Source organism: Lagopus muta, chromosome 11 (assembly GCF_023343835.1).
Source record: "Lagopus muta isolate bLagMut1 chromosome 11, bLagMut1 primary, whole genome shotgun sequence".
Taxonomy (NCBI): domain Eukaryota; kingdom Metazoa; phylum Chordata; class Aves; order Galliformes; family Phasianidae; genus Lagopus; species Lagopus muta.
This window is the reverse complement of record NC_064443.1, coordinates 19,665,883-19,684,515: the sequence shown is the minus strand read 5'-3', so window position 1 is coordinate 19,684,515 and position 18,633 is coordinate 19,665,883. Positions and strand designations below refer to the sequence as shown.

Sequence of the window (18,633 nt, the reverse complement as noted above, 5' to 3'; positions counted from 1 at the left end):
CCTGAAAAGAGGCTGTGGTGAGGTGTTGGTTGGCCTCTGCTCCCATGTAACTAGCAACGGTATTATAGGAAATGGCCTCAAGTTGCACCAGGGCGGGTTCACGTTGGATTAGAGAAAGAATTTCTTCTCCGATGGAGTGGTCAGGCACTGGAATGGGCTGCCCAGGGAAGTATTTGAGTCACCGTCCCTGCAGGTATTCAATAAACGTGTAGTGGTGGGACTAAGAAATGTGGTTTAGTGGGGAAATGGTGGTGGTAGGTAGATGGTTGGGCTAGATGGATGGTCTTGGAGGTCTTTTCCAACCTGAGTGATTCTCTGTGTTCAATGCAGCCCTGTAGATATTGTGAAACTGTAAACTTGTGTTTGTGGGGCATTTATGAAAACACAAATTGTTTACAATTCTTAATTACAGTTATTGTAAATTATGAAGTTTACAATATGAAAATACTTAAAATTCTGAAACTATCAATATGTAAAATCTGTTAAACTGAAAATAAGGTTTATTTAGCATTAAGCAGATGTAATAATTTAGGCATATAGTTTGTTGAGATTAAAAAACATTCTTCCAATAGTTCTGGCCTATTTGCCTGGTTTTCAATAAGTAGTTATGGCTTAATCTGGGTGTAGAAGAAACCAGACTGCAATATTCTGTTCTTTTTTTATGATACATCACTGCAGTATTTTATTCCCACTAGGATGGAATACCTATAGAAGTGTGTACCATGTCATAACAATTCATAACACTTTGTTTTCAGACATGCTGCACGTGTAATGTTTGCTGTCAGCAGTCTTCCAAAGTGTTGTTTTTTTCTATCATTTTATATAATAACTTTCAAAAAGAATGTGACTAAAAAGTATTCATGTCATGCTGTTGCCTCCGGACAGTAGTGTCACCTCTGGAGTGAGGTGCAGTGTTATTACAGTGAATATTTATCTACTGCTTAGAATGGTGTTACTTTCTGTAACCTGTTGCAACAAAATGTCATGTATACTGTTATTCAAATATTTTTGATCCTGTCTGAAAACATTTGTGAGCACGTGCAGTATATGGCTTTGGAACAAAATCATCTTTTGTTTGAATTTTCTCACAAGTGTTAAGCTATCAATTCAAGTCGTAGATTACTGACTTGGGAAATGCACTGGGAAAGCAGAGCCAGTCATCACGCTAGTGAACTCCTCACTAAAATAACAGAAGTTACCTGCATGCACGTGAATACGTGCTGAGTATGCTGATATCTGTAGAAGTATGCATTCAAGAAAAAAGCTTGCAGTGCCATGAAATAGAAAGACAGAACAACTTGGAAAAAGAAGATGGGAGGGAGGCAAGCAGCACACAAAAAGAGATATCCAGATTACTAGCTGTAATAAATTTAACCTTTTACCTCTAAAAATATTTGCCCTGTTAAGATTTTTCTTACTTTTACTTGGAGAGTGAAATTACCATTTTGTTCAGTTAGGCTGTAAAGGTAACTTTAAAGGTGAACTTTACTTTCTGTGAAGTTTTCAGAAAACTTCATGGATAAGATCGGAAATCAAAATGAAGTGTATGTTTGTTTGGGTAGAAGGTCTGTGTACTCTTCAAACAAATTCTGTGTATCTCTTGTCCCATCTATGAACCCGGGATTGAGGACATTTTTATTTTAAATTTTTAACATAATGAAATATTTAACATGACACATTGTAAAAACAAAATACACAAAGGAAAAAGAGGATGAATATAAAATTGTAAGTTGAGAAAAGTGCATTTCTGCATTTCAGTAAACCGAAGACTCGTGCAATTTAACTGTGCTTTCTTTGGTTGTGAAAAATTGCAATTGTTTTGTAACTTTGAATATGCCTTGATTTGGTCTTGTGGTTTTGGTGGGTTTTTTTTTTTTTTTTTTTTTTTTTTCATTTATCAGGTTCGTTCTATCCCCCTGATATCTGAGTTGGTTTAATGGTTGTAACCTTTCCATTAAATGTAGGTTGAATGCTAAAGCCATCTGACGTTTAGTAAGCATCTGTATTTTAAAGTGTATAAATCAGAATTCTGTGTGTTATTTTACAGGTACAAACTATTCAGAATTCACTATCTGATTCTCCAGTGATGACCAGCCCTTCCCAGCGTATCCAGATTATTTCCACAGATTCCTCTGTAGGCTCACCACAGCGCATTCAGGTAAAAATCTATTGGCTTAGTAGTAAGCAGTTACGTCTTCATTGTTTTCCCTTGTCCTGCTCCCATTTTATACAAAACAGCATTAAAATCTATTGAAGGTTTCTTCAAAATCTGTAAGAATAGATCATTTCTATCGCAGACCAGAACTCTTTCTCTCAAAGGATGCGATTAATGATGGCTAGTTGACTGTATATAGTAATTGTATTGGTGTACTGGAGTGAAGAATATTTTCAGGGATTAAACAGCCTACATATACAAGTTGCATGAGCTCTAACCATACCAAATGCGCACACTGTCAACAGACAGTCAGAACGTTTAAGATCATCACTAAAGACTTTTCTCCTTTCCTTCCTCTATCCCTCCCTCCCTCTCCCTGTCACATTTAGAAAGAACCAGTGGCAGACTTGCCTGCGAAGGCTGAAGTTAGCACTTGTATTACTACCTGATGGATTGTTGTTATGCATGGGTAATATAAAGATAGCATTAATATATCAGAATTCTAAATGTATGCAGTGCCAAATGATATGAAAACTAAATATTAGCGTTACTAAAGTGCTGCAGTACTTCTTTAGCTGTCCTTGGCCTTGTTTTGTGTCAGTGCAATACTCGTGTACTTTTGCCAGAGGTGGTGCAGGAGAGGCATTTGAAATGGTCCTGGGCATACAACCTCCACCAGTTCACCAGATGAACTCCCACTTTTCGCGAATTTATCTAATATTTCTCTTCTGTATGGTAGGTATGAAGATACAGAAATATTCTAAACAACTTGTTTTGTTTATATTATTTTGCAGTTATAACTTTGCACCAATCTAACAGATAGCAAAGTAATTAGTAGCAAGGGCATTTATGAAACAGTATTTTATAATTGTGACTCAGAAACATGCCATTCTTCAATGTGTTTTATAGATTGTGACTGATCAGCAGACAGGTCAAAAAATCCAGATAGTGACAGCAGTCGACTCATCTGTGTCTCCAAAGCAACAGTTTATTTTAGCCAGTCCAGATGGAACTGGTGCGGGAAAGGTGATTTTGGCAGCACCTGAGACATCTAATGCCAAACAACTTATCTTTACCACCGCAGACAACATTGTGCCAGGCAGAATTCAGGTAAATATGGTAAACAAGATTAATCACAGATTTTTTCTTGTTAGTTTCAGTTTTTGACTTTTCGGTGCTTTAAATGTAGAATTCCTGTAAGACATCAGGAATTGTGATAATTTTGTAACATGGATTAGATGATAACAATTGTAGGCTACGGTAGTCAGTCCTAAATCATGCTGTCTTCGTGTTTCTCATGCATTCGATTGTATTCATTGCCTCTCATTGAAATTCCAGTTATGAGAAAGCATACACAAATAATTAAGCTGGTGCTTGTGAGGGGTGCCAAGATTTCAGACCTAGTAAAGATTTACAGATCTGCAATGATAGAGCTTACCTGGGCAAACATAGGCTCACAGTGCAGTGTCACAGTATTGGGATTAATGTTCTTCAGTGCAGAAGCCGTCACAGAATCACAGAATTATAGGGGCTAGAAAAGGCCTCTGCAGACCTTCTAGTCTGTGAGAAATGCTTGTGTTCAGTATTCCAGACTCAGGCAGAATTTGCTTTGAATCGCAAATTATTTCACACTTTTGCAATAGCAGGTGACTGCAAGGATAAAAGGATGCAAGTAGAGAGAGGGGGCAGTCTATATTTCCTACTTCCCAGTGCAAATTCCCTCCCCTGTTTCCTTGTTGGTTGAGGACTCCAGAATTGATGCTTCTAATCTGATGCTTCTAATTCCCTCAGCGGATATCTGGTTCCTATTTACTTTGCTGCTTGGGTTACTCCTCTGTATTGTCCTCCCTTTCTTGTTTGGCTTTTACCTCTCGTGGTATGCTGCAATAACCTCTTATAGTTAACCTTTCCCTCTGACTATCATTCATACTACAGAACCAGTTTGTACTGGTACATCTTGTTACATTACTCAGAAATTCAAGGTCTTCATTTCTGCAAGTAGAAATGTATCTGAGCTCCATGGTGCCTCTTTGAACCGTTTTGCAGTCATTACATCCTTTTGCAATGCAAAGACAGCATTTATTTCATTATAAGTCCAACCTTCCTGCTAAGGAAGGTTCCTAAGAGCAAGCTGCAAAAGAAAGTATCCAGGTGAGTTTTGAATATCTCCAGAGAAAGAGACTCCTTTATCTCTCTGGGCAGCTTGTTCCAATGCTCTGTCATTCTCCTGTTCATATGGAACCTCCTGCGTTTCAACTGGTGTCCAGTGCCCCTTGCTATGCACTAAAAAGAGCCTGGCCCCGTCCACTTGACCTCACCACACTTTAGGTACTTATAAACATTGATAAGGTCCTTTCTCAGCCTTCTCTACTCCAAGCTGAACACATCCCAAGTCTCTCAGCCTTTCCTCATAAGGGAGATGTTCCAGGCCCTTCATAATCTTTGTAACCTCCACTGTACTTTCACCAGCCAGTCTCTAACTGCCTTGAACTAAGGAGCCCAGAAGTGGAGACAGTACTCCAGATGTGACCTCGCCAGGGCAAGGTAGAGGGGAAAGATCGCCTCCCTCACCCTGGTTGATCAGACTCTTTAATGCATCTTAGGATACAATTGGCCTTCGTGGCTGCAAAGGCACTCTGCTGGCTTACAGCCTCTGTTACATTTGTGGGCCTTGTAGTATCAATGGGAACTCTGAAAAACAAATTATATAAGCAATAATCCATTTCCAGTGAAATTTGAGATTTTTTTCCTAGCCCCCTCTAAAAAAAGTAAAATGAATAAATACGAGCTGGTGCCTGGTTCCTATTCCTACTATTAGAATAAGAGAGTATTTTACAGTGAGCAGTATCTTTTTTTAATACAATTTTTTTTTGACAAATTGTGTCAACAGTCCTTGAAAATTCATTTTATAATGTTGCACAATCTGTTACCAAGTGGGTTTTGTTTTGTTTTAATTTTTCTATGGTGAGTTGAATGTTTTCAACTAAGTTTTGGGACCCAAGGTCTTCAGAAGCCAGACTATTTTCTATAATTAATCTCTGTTTCAGGCTGTATCCTCTAAACCATATATACGTACTAGCTACTGTGAGGATGTCTGGGAAGAATGTGTGGAGTACAACCATCTTTGGCTAAAACACAGCAGTTGTTTGACAGTAATTTACAAGAAAGGAAGCATACTGCTGACTGCACAAGTGAGGGAACTTCTATTGAGCGAAGCTGGGAGTACAATTTGGGATTTGTGTTTTGCTTTGGCTCTCTAATAGTCTTGCCATTGACAGTAAAAATGCTCATTAACTTTATTTTATACTACTTAATTTCATTCCACATCTATCATATTTGTCTTCACCTTTGGCTGCCTCTTGCCTGTTGATACACCAACCCTAGGCAGAGCTCCTTCCTTTCAGCAGAAAATACTGCCTAGTTACCTCTTCTTGTTTTGGAATTTTCACTCAGATAGTGACAGACTCTGCTTCGGTGGAACGTTTGCTGGGAAAAGCTGATGTTCAGCGGGCCCAGGTAGTAGAATATTGCGTGGTCTGTGGTGATAAAGCATCAGGTAAGGAAGCATAGAAAGCAATATTCAGGAAACTGACTGGAAACATTACTAGGGTGGAAGAAAGGAGATTTCATGTGTTTTTAAATGATTATAACCGTGCTGATGGCAAAAGCAATTGAATCTAAGGTGGAAAGAGATGTTATATGTTTATAACTATATGCACAGAGTAGTACAGCTCTGCTCGAAATAATATTAATTTGTACTTACAGTGGAGTAAATGATAAATTGGCGTGTGCTGAAAGAGGAAATAACAGTTGCATAGCTCCTAGTAACTGAAACCATTTGAAGAATTAAGTCCTGTTCCCCAGAGCTGCGGGCAGCCTTGCAGTAAGTGTTGCCTAGAAAAGTCTACCTGCTTCAAGGAAAGAATGCTTCTTAGAGATCACTGACAAACACAGGACTTCTTGGTATATTTTGGTTTTTTACTGTTAAAGAAAGAGGCAAGTAGAGATCAAGCGAGTCCTCAGTGGTTTCAGATTCATTCAACAAGCAATCTACCAAAAAAAATTTCAACATTAACTAAGGAAGCATTTTATGAAAGTGCTTATGTAATTAAAACAATATCAGAATTAATATGCACAGGAGTTTTGACTAAACATTGAATTTCAGATTTTATTCCAAAATCACTTATCTCCATTTAATTAAATGATTAGTGTGTGTTCTTTTAATGCGACTTCAGGCATGTGCTGTCCTTCATATAGCTCCTTTATATGCTGTAACAGCAGATAAAGTGGGAACTACTACTTCAGAGGCCTCTTATTCAAATAAAGGCTTGACCGCCTTCTCTCCACTTTCCCACCTAAAAGTCCTGACAAAAGGTATTAAAGCCTTACAGGATGCTTCTTTATTAATGCTTTCTGCAGTCCAAAATGTTGATGAGAATACAAAATAAGGGTGCCTAAGATAATTATTTTTATGTTAAAACGGGAGTTATTTCCTTCTTATGACAGTATATATGTTTCCTAGGTCGTCACTATGGTGCTGTCAGTTGTGAGGGATGCAAGGGTTTCTTTAAAAGGAGTGTGAGGAAGAATCTGACCTACAGTTGTCGTAGCAACCAAGACTGTATCATCAATAAACACCATCGGAATCGCTGCCAATTCTGTAGGCTTAAGAAATGTCTAGAAATGGGCATGAAAATGGAATGTGAGTGTTAATTACCTAATGTGAGAGTGTGCCTATCAACTAAAAACTGTGTACTACTATTGGTTTTTAATGCTTTCATTTCAGTCTATGTTGATTGAAGGAAATAGAACTTTTGATATCCATCTATCTCACCTTTCTTTCATTGCTGATTATGTTTAATGTGCATTAGTTGTTTTTATATGTATCTCAGCTTACTTGTGGTTCTAGAGCAGTCTAGTTAGTCACGCATCTTGGTATGCATGTTACAAATGCAGTGTATGTGTATAGTATAAAATACTTCTACAAAGATGGATGTAAGTCTAAGTCTAATATTGCATGTACAGAACGGTTTTTGCAGGTTTATTTTTCTCTTTTTACCCAGAGATGGGAAGTGTTTGTCTTTTTTATATTTTGGTCATTTTTAAGCTCATTTTCCTGTTTGTATGCAATACTTAGCTACAGTTCCAGTGCTAGATTCCAAATAACTCTTTCAATGCATTTTAATTCCAATTTATAGCACCCTCTGCTTCTACAGTCCAGCACTTCATGAAGCCTGTTATCTTGTTGTTCTCTGATAAATTTAAGGAGAATTTAAGGTGAAGCAATAAATATTTAATTCTTCTTTCTACTCTGATCTAATCAAGATAAATTCCAGCCACTGAGTTATAAAGGAGGCAGAATTTCATTTTGTAAACGAGGAGATCTTTGTTGTATTTACACTTTAGAAATCCAGAGGGCTATGCACACACTGAATATGAGGTGTGACATCTGTGGTGAAGAAACTGCTTCATTTCCAAAAGCAAACCCTTTTCATCCCGGTGTTGTTAGGATGTATGCATACTGATTTTGCTGTGCACTGGTTCAGGTTTCTGATCAATATCTACGTATCCACCAAGCATAGAAAATAAATACATCTACTTACTAAGCCCTAAATTTTCCTGGCACTAACAATATTAGTAAAAACAGGATGAACAAATAAATAGCTTGCTGTTTACAAGGATAGGAAGAAACATATGCATGTATTTTAGCGTTACATTGAAAAAGGCTATATAGTAGAATTAAATTTTTTGTTTGTAACGTTAAATCTTGTAGAGCAATAACCACTGTATGATTGATTTGTACAATGAATACATAGTAGTATTGTTTCCATTTGCATTTCAATTTCAGTTGAAAAATTGACATGGTGAAATGTTATGCCAAACTATAGATGAATTTGTAAGATTAGTGACTTAGATTCCAAGTAACTTTCTGTAATCTGTTTAATAATAACACCTTAGTGTTATAAAGAAGCACTTTTCATTTCCCTTCTTCTTTTAAAAGAGTTAAAGTTCTTGTTTGGCATATTGGAGAATGACCTTATTTTCTTCCAGTTTTCAGAATTTAGAAATGTTTCCAGTTGAAAAGGTTACTTTTAGAATGCTGCTCCCTAACTGGCCTGAATGAACGAATGGGAGAATTGCGTATGATGTAGAGAGTAACGTAGGACAGTAAGCTGCATTTCTTGCGTAACAGAAAAATTCTGTAGCTAACTCGTATTGTTTCTACTCAGTCAGAGTAAGGCTAAGACTTTGTGTATAGCTTTACCTGGAATAAGAATCCCCTCCCCCCCTTTTTTTTTTCCTAATGTATGTTGCAGAATGTTTTGTTTCCTAAATACCTGTGAAAAGTCAAGCTTTGCCTCCAGTTCAGGAAACTTAAATGATCAGTCTGTGCCTTTGTCAGTTAAAATTTACTTAGGCACAAGTATAGCAAAACTGGAAGTGTTTCTTTGGTCTTTATATTAAATTTCAGTTTCATGCTGAACTAACTCACCACTGTAGTTACTAAAACAGAAATCCTACTATATGAGTTTTACTTTTTTAGTAGTTCATTCATTTTCTTTCAAATCTGCGTGTTTATATCTTCATATAGCGGTTCAGAGTGAAAGAAAGCCTTTTGATGTGCAGCGTGAAAAACCAACCAACTGTGCAGCTTCCACTGAAAAAATATATATTAGAAAAGACCTACGAAGCCCTCTAATAGCAACTCCAACATTTGTTGCAGATAAAGATGGGGCACGGTGAGTAAATACATAAAAAAAATGTGTTGTTTAAGGTTATTTGTGCATTGCAGGCACAGCTATGTTCTTTTTCCCCCTACAGTCTAAAGCATTGGCCAATAAAAGAGTTCCAGTTTTGTTTTTCCGTTACCAAGACCAGTCTAGTATCTTCTGTTCATCATCAATGTCTTTGTGTGAGTACAGTTAGACGGTTTTGAGTTAGGAGGTGTAGCTCATATCAAAGCACAAGCAGGACAAATATGTGAAATGCAAGTAAAAAACATGGAGACTTACCAGTGCAATGGATTCAAGTGCTCACTGTGCTGAAAGCAGATCCACAAATAGCAGACTTCAGTCTTCCCCTTCCTGAAAACAGTAGTGAAGAGCCTACAGTGACGGATGATTCAGATCCCAAAAGACTGTAAACAGACTGTAAACCTGCAGTTTCATTTTGCTATATTGAAGATTTAGATTGGATATAAGGAAGAGCGGTGACGCATTAAAGCAGATTGACCAGAGAGGTGGTGGATGCCCAGACATTTGTGACATTCAGGATCAGGCAGGGCCAGGTTTTAAGCAATTTGATATAGCTGAAAATGTCCCTGTTCGTTGTGGGAGTGTTGGTTGAACTTGATGACCTTTAAGAGTCCCTTCCAACTCTAAGGATTCTATGATTCTGTGAACTTTCCACAATACTATGATATTCCTATATGGTTTTTGTGTTCCCAGTTTTCCCCATTGGGAGTCAGGGAAAATACATGAGTATGGTATAATATCATAATAAATAGAGGCAGAATTTTTTTTTTCCTGAATAAAATAAAACTCAGTGTAATATACCACATTTTGAAAGTTGTGGCTCCAGTTAGTGTGTGTGTGTGCATGTATAAACATAGGATCTCAAAATTCAGTGTGTATGTTTGTGTGCATGAGTTTTACTCAGACATATTTTTTTGGATAAATGACACAACGATTAGGAATCTTAAGCCACAAATTCCCTGAATTGTTTTTCAGTTGTTCTCATTTGCTGGTCATTTTGTTCAAAAATACTACTTGTAGACACATTTGCTACCTCAGGATTTCCTTGTGTTGCAGATGCTTTACCCTCCTATAAGCAATATTACACTAATTGTGTGACCCTTTTATTTATGTAGGACTCAGATTAGCAGAAGGCATGATAATTTGCTTCCTGTGGTAGTTCACAATGTTAGTGTCAGACTCTTTAAGCTATCAGTTCCACAAGGCCATTTATATTGGATTACACAGGCCTGGAGTGTTGTGGCTGCAAATCATACTTACTGCCTACAGAGACTTTACAGTGTGTCCTTTGAATAGATTGGAGAGTAATGATGCATGATCAAAAAGCAGCAGAAGAAAAGACAGCAGAGATTTTTAAATAAACTTGATTATGCAACTTTTTTGTAATGTGAAATAAATTTTATTGACTCAACTTTATTTACTGCTGTCCATTATCTAACTTGGAATGCAGAATTATGCCTTAGAAGGCTTTACTTCAGATCTGCTAGGTGGCTTCTTAAGAGTTTTCATAAAACAGAATAAACCAATTTCAAAAACGAACGAGGCGACTATCTGTTTAGGAAACTGTCACTACTTTTGCACAGGAAAAGGAAAAGTATTCCTGTGGTAGAAGGTTTTTGGAAACTATTTCAGAAATACTGATATTTCAATGAATAAATTGTTAGTTTTTAAATTTACAATTTCATGAAACTGGTACTCTTCTATGTGCTGTTACATATTCTTCCTATGCATTGTGTAGGTACCATTAACTGCCACATGGCTTGTGGTTTTCAACAGGTCTGCAGGTCTTCTTGATCCAGGAATGCTTGTGAATATTCAACAACCTCTGATCAGGGATGATGGTACCATCCTCCTAGCTGCTGACTCTAAAGTATGAATTCTTTCAGTTAAGTTCTGAACATATTGATATATTGTATGGGAACTGAACCTCTGATTGATCACCTGAGGCAAGCGCTGAGTCAGCCAGAGGAGCACAGGTGAAGGCAAAGCAGCTGTGCTGCAGGAAGGGGGAGCCTGGCCGCACCCCTCCTAGACCTATTTAAGAGCTGGCTGCCAGTGGGGAAGGATCTCTTCTGGAGATCTGCTCTGCTGGAGTTTTGTGAGTGAGCCCAGGATAGGGGTAAGCTTTCTATCCTCTTTTTATTATTATAATCTGCTTTGCCTAACTCTCTTGTTTATCTTGTAGTTATAACATCTTAATATTCATTGATTATGCATATATACAAACTGTTTTAGCTATGTACACAAACATGAGTCATTCTTGCACTTGAGAGGAGAAGGTTGGGGTGAGTCTGAAAATCTGTAGAAATGCAGAGGTAAAATAAGTTCAACAGAGACATCGTTTCTTTTCACACTTATTTACACCATAACTAGATCTCTGTACAATATGTCAACAGAGGTTGTGAGTTGGGGTTTAAAGGTCATTGTCAATCACATGCGAACCATTGTAGGTGATCAAGAAATGGAAAAATACATAAGAGTAAAAAGAACACAAAGATTAAAAATGTAAAATTAAAAAAAAAGAAAGTATGATGTAGCACCTATAATTCTGATCCACTAATATGGTTCTTCCTTTTTAGGCTGAGACAAGCCAGGGTGCTTTAGGAACACTAGCAAATGTTGTAACATCTCTTGCTAATCTCAGTGACTCACTAAATAATGGAGATACTTCTGAAATTCAACAAGAAGAGCAATCTGCCAGTGAAATTTCACGGTATGCATCTTAATTTAGCATTTTGTATTTTGTATATTGAAGTAATTTGGTGTTGTGATATCAAACACAGTAGAGATTGCCGAGTACTGAGAAATACAAAAACAGTTCTTTGGAAATCTGGACTTGGCTGTTGTCTCAGCCTGTAGACTGCTTGTGAAGAACTGTGACGTGTTATAATGATAGTGGTCTGATGCTAAAGTAGGTTTCATACTAAGAAAAACAAGAATAGAGTAGAATTATAAAACAGAAAAGACCTTCAACTTCAGTGAGTCCATGTGTCAATCTCACCTACCAAGACCCTTCACTAAACCATGTCCTTTAGTGTTGTATCCGTACATCTCTTAAATATCTCAAGGGATGAGGATTCCACCACTTCTGTGGGCAGCCTCTTTCAGTGCTTGAATAAGTGACTGGCTTGTGGCTTTCAGAAATGCTGAGAATAGTAATACTTTGATATTGCTTTATTTGACAGGCTTGTTATATGGAAGCTTCTCCTGTGAAGTGCTTGTTGCCCTTAACTCTTTTTCTTGGGGTTCTGTATGATTTTGCTGCGAGATTGTACTGCCAAAATACCAGTTGGTTAAAATGGGATAATTGTGGTTAAAGTAAGATGGATAAACATTTTTTAAATTTAATGTTTAGAAAAAATTTGAATACTTCATTAAATGAGGAAAAACAACACACTCTTGAAATTCTAGGGATGGGGGAATGTTTTTGTTTTCTTAATTGTTGTTTGTTGTTGTTTTTGAAGGAAAATATAAGTTGGCAGTACAGTGAAATAAGAAAAATACTTGGCCTTAAAACTCTCCCAGTGTTTCTCAAGTAGACTTGTAAGAGGTGCTTTACTTTAGGCTCTTAAATCTGTTATTAACTGATACCTTAAAATACTTGCCACTGCAGCTTCTGTTTTTTCTTTTTAACCTTGTAGTCATTTTTTCTGCTTAAAAGAATAAGAATCCCCCAACTTCTCAATAAAAAGTGTTAGAACAACACTATGAAATACCATTATAGTGTCGCTTAGTATTAAAGTGGAGCATAAAATTCTGAATCTAGACCTAAGCTCAGTCATCATAAAAAAAGGAATTTACACAGTCTTATTTCTCCAATGGCAACAGCTGGAGTATAAAGTACAGGAACTAGTCTTTCTTATATTACTGTCATAAGATTTCTAAGGCACTGTCCTCAGGAGAAGGAAATTGAGATGTTTTTGAGGTGGGACTCTCTTTTTAATTGGTTGTGTACTGGGCATTCCCAGTGTAATGTCCAAACAGTACAAAAGAACCAGGCTTTAATGAAAAACCTGGCCTCATGTCTTAACATACATGGGAACTGTTTACCCTAACTTCTGAGTAGGAATGCCTCATTGGGTTTTATTTAACTTCTTTAAAAACTCCTGAGAGTGTGAGGAAATGCTTTCACTGTCGCTCTTTATTGCAGGGCATTTGATACTTTGGCCAAAGCACTCAATACCACAGATGGTACAGCAGCTCCTAACTTGGCGGATGGAATGGATCCTACAGGAGGAGGGAATATTCATGTAATTAGTAGAGATCAGTCAACGCCAATTATTGAAGTGGAAGGACCCTTACTTACAGATACGCATGTTACATTTAAGGTACATTTCTTGACGTGTCTTACTAAACCAGTAAGACGTAATCCAAAATATGAGTTTTCTTTAGCAAAATTAAATGTAGCAATCTAGAATAATGACTGATATTTGAAAGAATCTAGTACTGTTTTTGCTCTTGCATGATCTATGTTAAATGCATAAATGTTTTTTTAGAAGATATTTATTTCACTTTCTGCTATGGTTGATAATCACTTTACACATCATCCATGTAGTACTGATTTGCGTAGTTCATTTATAGTTCTAGGTAATGTAGAACTTTTGTTACACACAAATCTTTTAAATAAGAGGTTGCAGTGCCTTTTTAGACTCTTTCAATTACTCTAATCAAACAAGAACACATTGAAAATTGTGGGAGAAACAATTACAATCATTGTTATCAGATTGCACTGTTTAAAGAGTTACAAAGATCATTACTGAAATAACAGTACTTAAATAGTCAGTTTAATCATAACCTGCTTATTCCTATTAATGGTGTCTTGTTTGTAGATTCATACTCTACAATTTTCCTATTTTAGGATTTACTTTACTTTCAAGAAGTTTTAGAAAATAGTTTCATAGTACCATGATGTTAGATTTATTACATGAAAATTAAACTGATTCAGAATAAACATTTGAGCTCTCATGTTATTTCTATCTCCCATCCTCATTTTGCATTCCTTCCGAGAAGTAATGACTTATTTAGTGAAGTTTAAATTTGGCAGTATCTTGTCAAACAATTGCTTATGACAGACTATGAGACTAGCTTGAATGTTTTCAGTGGCTACTTCATTGATAATAAAAATTATTTTCTACCTTGACTGTACATACTGTACTCTACATTTTGCAGCTGACAATGCCCAGTCCGATGCCAGAGTATCTTAATGTACACTACATCTGTGAGTCAGCATCACGGCTACTTTTCTTATCTATGCACTGGGCTAGATCCATCCCTGCATTTCAAGCACTTGGGTAAATAGACATTCTATTGTTGGTTCGCTTTCTAATTAATTAAAGCATTGACCTTAATGCTTTTGAACTATTTTGAATTTTTAAATGAGTGAATTATTTAATTGTTACTGAATTCTTTAAAATGTGTGAAGGCTATACAGTGTTCACCTTTTTGAACAGCAGTAATATAGATGGTGGCAGAGGGAGGGATAACTACAGTATCTGATGTTACTGCTTTTGCAGAAGCTAAAACTGAATCAAAAGGAAGGATTTAATTTGTAGAAATCTTGGTGAAGAATTGGTGAGCACCATTTTACAGATAACCTGTATGGTTTTGTGTAGTTGATCTATTACTTCTTTTTGCTTTTTGAAATACTTGTAATATGGTAATATAAGCTGTTTTAGTAGGGTGGTTGAAATATGTTAACCCTTGTTACTGATTGTTATAATTGATATAATATAAAGAGAGCAATACCAACCTGATATGAAAATTAGCTTCTGCTGATTTTGTTGTTCATAGCCAGGAGTGTAATACAAGCCTTGTGCGTGCCTGCTGGAATGAGCTGTTTACCTTAGGCCTGGCACAGTGTGCGCAAGTGATGAGTCTGTCAACTATCCTAGCAGCTATTGTCAACCATCTTCAGAACAGCATACAGGAAGGTACGTGTTCACTATGTGATTCTTATGTATGTTTAGTACAGGGTTCCAAATGGACTTTGAATAACATTTCTCACAAAACCTTTTCTAGTTGGTGGCAGAATTTTTCCCCATTTTTCCCCTAGATCCTGGGGGGGTGGGGAAGGTGCTATACTTAGATGTTAAGTGGTTTTAGAATACCAAATGTGTAGGGAAGCAGGTCTGAAACAGTTAGGTCTGGGCTTGAACTGGTGATTGATTGAGCACCTGATGAAAGGGTGTAGCTGGCTCAGGGAGCGCAGGCAAAGTGTGTGCATCTGTGCTCTTCACATGACCAGAAGGGGCGGACCCAGAGTGGAGCCACACTGGGCTCTTACAAGGGCCAGCCACTGAAGGGAGAACATCCTTTGGACCTAAGCTGCTTCCTGAGAAGGAGTGCTGGGTAGCCAGAGATCCCCTTCACCAGTTGGGTCATTTCAACTCATTTTGACTATTGGCCTACCTGTGAATACTTTGTTTGGTATTGACAAGAACGTGTCAGAAGCAATTTTGCTTCTTTGTGAGTGGAACAAAATGACACAAAAATACTTTGATATGTCACTTGTTTCATGAAAAGGATGCTGTTTAATATATCAGATGTACTTGAGCTCACTTGAAAAAAAATATTATCTTTTTGTAGATAAGCTTTCTGGAGACAGAATAAAGCAAGTCATGGAACACATCTGGAAACTTCAGGAGTTCTGTAACAGCATGGCCAAGATTGATATTGATGGATATGAATATGCATACCTTAAAGCTATAGTCCTATTTAGCCCTGGTAAGGAATTTTGTAACAGTATTTGTTTAAATAATAATCATTCATATGTTAATGTTGTAGGAATGTTTCATGAGGCTAATGGCTTGAGATGAAACTGTTAAGTTGTGGGAAAATTAGTGATCCATAATATTTTATCACAAACTATATATATATATTTAAAATAATTCTGAACCAACACATTTGTGTTATTTACAGCTCCAGTCTATCAAGAATTTCTTGTAAACCCAGCTTAGGAGACTAGAATATCAATTATCTTCAGCTGATAAGTTATCTAGCAATATTAGTGAAGCAAATGGCGGGAAGGATCAGAAGAAAATATGTTCTGAAAATGACAGGAAGAAATTGACATCAGCATTATTATTTTTAAGGCACTTGTAAGAGGAATGGTGTAATAGTGGTACTTCTACTCATATATTTTATATATGGGGCTTCTACCAGATCTCCAGAATTAAATGCAAGCCAGCTGGCTTCTGTCTTACCAAAATGACAGCAGATATATAGAGCATGATCAATAGAATTTATGAGGTGAGGATTTCCTTAAAGAACATGCTACACATTTTCTGGAATTACAAGGTAGAATATTAAAGAAAGGAGAGCTGACAGTTTGTTCAGCACAGGGAGAGAAGTGTTCCTAGGATGCTGGAAGGTTAATTTAAAACTGCTTGACAGACTGAGTGAAAAGGAAGGTCTTGCCCTGAATCATAAATATTTTGAATTCAAGTAAATAATCTACCACTTTTTAACAAAGTACCAAGAAAATGAATATCGTGTTAGGAGGCTGCTTTTTTTTTTTTTTTGTTAGTGGTTTTTTTTGTTTGTTTGTTTGATGTCTGTTATTGTTTTTTGCTTTGATATTATTTTTCTCTTTGTAATAAAAATTCAGTTTAATTAGAAGATACCAGTGTCCTGAAATTGCTTTTGGAAATTTTCTGTAGATTGTATTATTAGATTTACATTTATTAGGGCTTTCATGCAAGTCTGAGGGGCAAGTCTGAGGGGCAAGCAACTTCAATATGTTCTGTCCCATTTCTTTGCACACAATGGTGAAAATATTGGGGCACAGTCAAGTCTGTCACATTTCCAGTTTTTCTGATCATGTGACCCTCTTTGAGGTACAGAGCCAAGTGGAATTAAAACATGAAACAGTTTCAAGATCAAGAAGTCAATCTGTCAAGAAAAAAAGATTTTACTCAATCTGCGTAGATAATTAAAATTACTGAGGAAAATATGTTTTAAAAAACAGAATTAGGAACATAAACTGGGAATGTCATTGCCTGGTATATAACAAGATGAATCTTTTTCTGCTTTCTTGTGGATACAGCCTGCAATGGAGAGAAAAGTGAGTATGCCACTTGTGCAGCCAGGAAGCAAATGTTCAATTGAATGGTTTAAATTTATTCAACTGTCGTGATAAAAATCACAATACAGTGTTTAAATCATGTAAGCACATGTACTTTGCAATGTAGAAGGAAACAATCGACATACAGAAATGTTTTGTTTCTTTAGATCACCCTGGTCTGAACAGTTCAACCCAAATAGAAAAATTCCAGGAGAAGGCACAGATGGAATTGCAGGACTATGTACAAAAAACCTATCCAGAAGATACTTATAGGTATTTATTGTCTATAGTAACCAAAACAATGTTGTGAGCTGTAGCTGGCAAAAGTACAAAATAGCATCGTGATGTTGTAACTTCCTTTTTGACATCTGTTCTTGACTATTAAGGTGAAACAGCCAGAACCTTGTTCACAAAAGCAAGAAGAATTGTTTAAAGATAAAATGAAGCAAAACCTGAATTTTTTTTCCTAAGCGAGGCCTGGGTTTTGTGTGTGGTTTGTGAGTTTTTTTGTTTGTGTAGCTTTTTTGGTTGTGTTGTTTTGTTTTTAATCATGAAATGGATCAGTTGGAAGAGACCATATAGACCATTTAGTTCAGTCTTCCTCCCACTCCCAGTAGATTAGGTTGCCCAAACATCCATCCAGCCTGATCTTGAACTCTTCCAGCACTGAGGCATCCGCAGCTTCTCTGGACAGCCTGTGCTACTGCTTCACCACCCTCATAGTGAGGAGAAAGTCTTATATCTAATCTAAACCTGCCCTTTAGTTTAAGCTTGTTACCACTTGTCCTGTTTGTTTGGTTTTTTTTTTTTTTTTTTTTTTTTTGAGAATTTCATTTCTGTATTTAGGAAAATAGAGAGCTTACTGTCTATGTTAGAAGTCTCAAGTTCTTTAAGTCAGACTGCCTCCTTTTTCAAGTTCATTGTCAAAGAGACTTTGAGATAATAAAAGATGATTATCATCCTTTAACTATTTGTCAAGATACATGTGCAGAAAAATATTTATTTCATTTGGAGATCTTGAAAAATTAAGGTTTATATATGGAAAACAGTAAAGAACTCTTAATGTTCCATTATAAGAAATTCTCACTTCCTGCTTCTTTTCACCTTTACTTTTTTTTTTTTTTTTTTTTACGTTTCCAAGGACTTGTCTTTGAAAGTGCCTGATTTGTTTTTATCAGCTCTCAGCTGTTTCTGTTAGTTATTTACTCCTAGGCAAGTAACATTTGATGGAGTTATTTCCATCAAAATTGTTTTATTTTTGAATTTCACCAACAAGATCTTTCCCAGTACTACAAGGGGAATTCCAACTTCTAGGAAGTCTACAATCACAGAATGGCTTGGGTTGGAAGAGACTTTAAAAGACGTTTAGTTCCAACTACCTGCTGTGGACTGGGTTGCACCCCACCAGCTCAGGCTGACCAGAGCCCTATGCAGGGCTGGGGCAACCACCACAACCACTGCTTCTCTGGGCAGTAGTGCCAGGTCCTCACTGCTCTCTGAGTGAAGAATTTCCACTTGACGTCTGACCTAAATTTCCCCTTTTACTTTAAAACCACACCCCGTGCCTTTCACAGTCAGGTCATGGGAAAAGTCTGTATCCCTCTAGATTTTTAAGCTGCTTTTTAGTACTGGAAGGACTGTTTGAACTTTGTTTTACTGTG

The 18,633-nt window shown here is 36.8% G+C and overlaps 1 protein-coding gene across 8 annotated transcripts in view; it reads left to right on the top strand.

Moving 5' to 3' along the window:
* The window catches only part of NR2C2 (nuclear receptor subfamily 2 group C member 2), a 41,913-nt gene that overhangs the window by 13,260 nt on the left and 10,020 nt on the right, over window positions 1-18,633 (top strand). For 7 of the 8 annotated variants that reach the window (XR_007379302.1, XM_048957461.1, XM_048957455.1 and 4 more), the window contains 12 exons: window positions 2,048-2,158; window positions 3,065-3,265; window positions 5,609-5,711; window positions 6,678-6,857; window positions 8,748-8,895; window positions 10,687-10,780; window positions 11,490-11,623; window positions 13,061-13,238; window positions 14,080-14,201; window positions 14,701-14,840; window positions 15,496-15,633; window positions 17,140-17,245. Coding sequence is in view for 7 of the 8 variants with exons in the window: in XM_048957455.1 (XP_048813412.1) it covers window positions 2,048-2,158; window positions 3,065-3,265; window positions 5,609-5,711; window positions 6,678-6,857; window positions 8,748-8,895; window positions 10,687-10,780; window positions 11,490-11,623; window positions 13,061-13,238; window positions 14,080-14,201; window positions 14,701-14,840; window positions 15,496-15,633; window positions 17,140-17,245 (1,655 nt within the window). In the remaining variant the exon portion in view is untranslated. The remainder of the gene's footprint in view (window positions 1-2,047; window positions 2,159-3,064; window positions 3,266-5,608; window positions 5,712-6,677; window positions 6,858-8,747; window positions 8,896-10,686; window positions 10,781-11,489; window positions 11,624-13,060; window positions 13,239-14,079; window positions 14,202-14,700; window positions 14,841-15,495; window positions 15,634-17,139; window positions 17,246-18,633) is intronic. The other variant, XM_048957462.1, reaches the window with a different exon arrangement.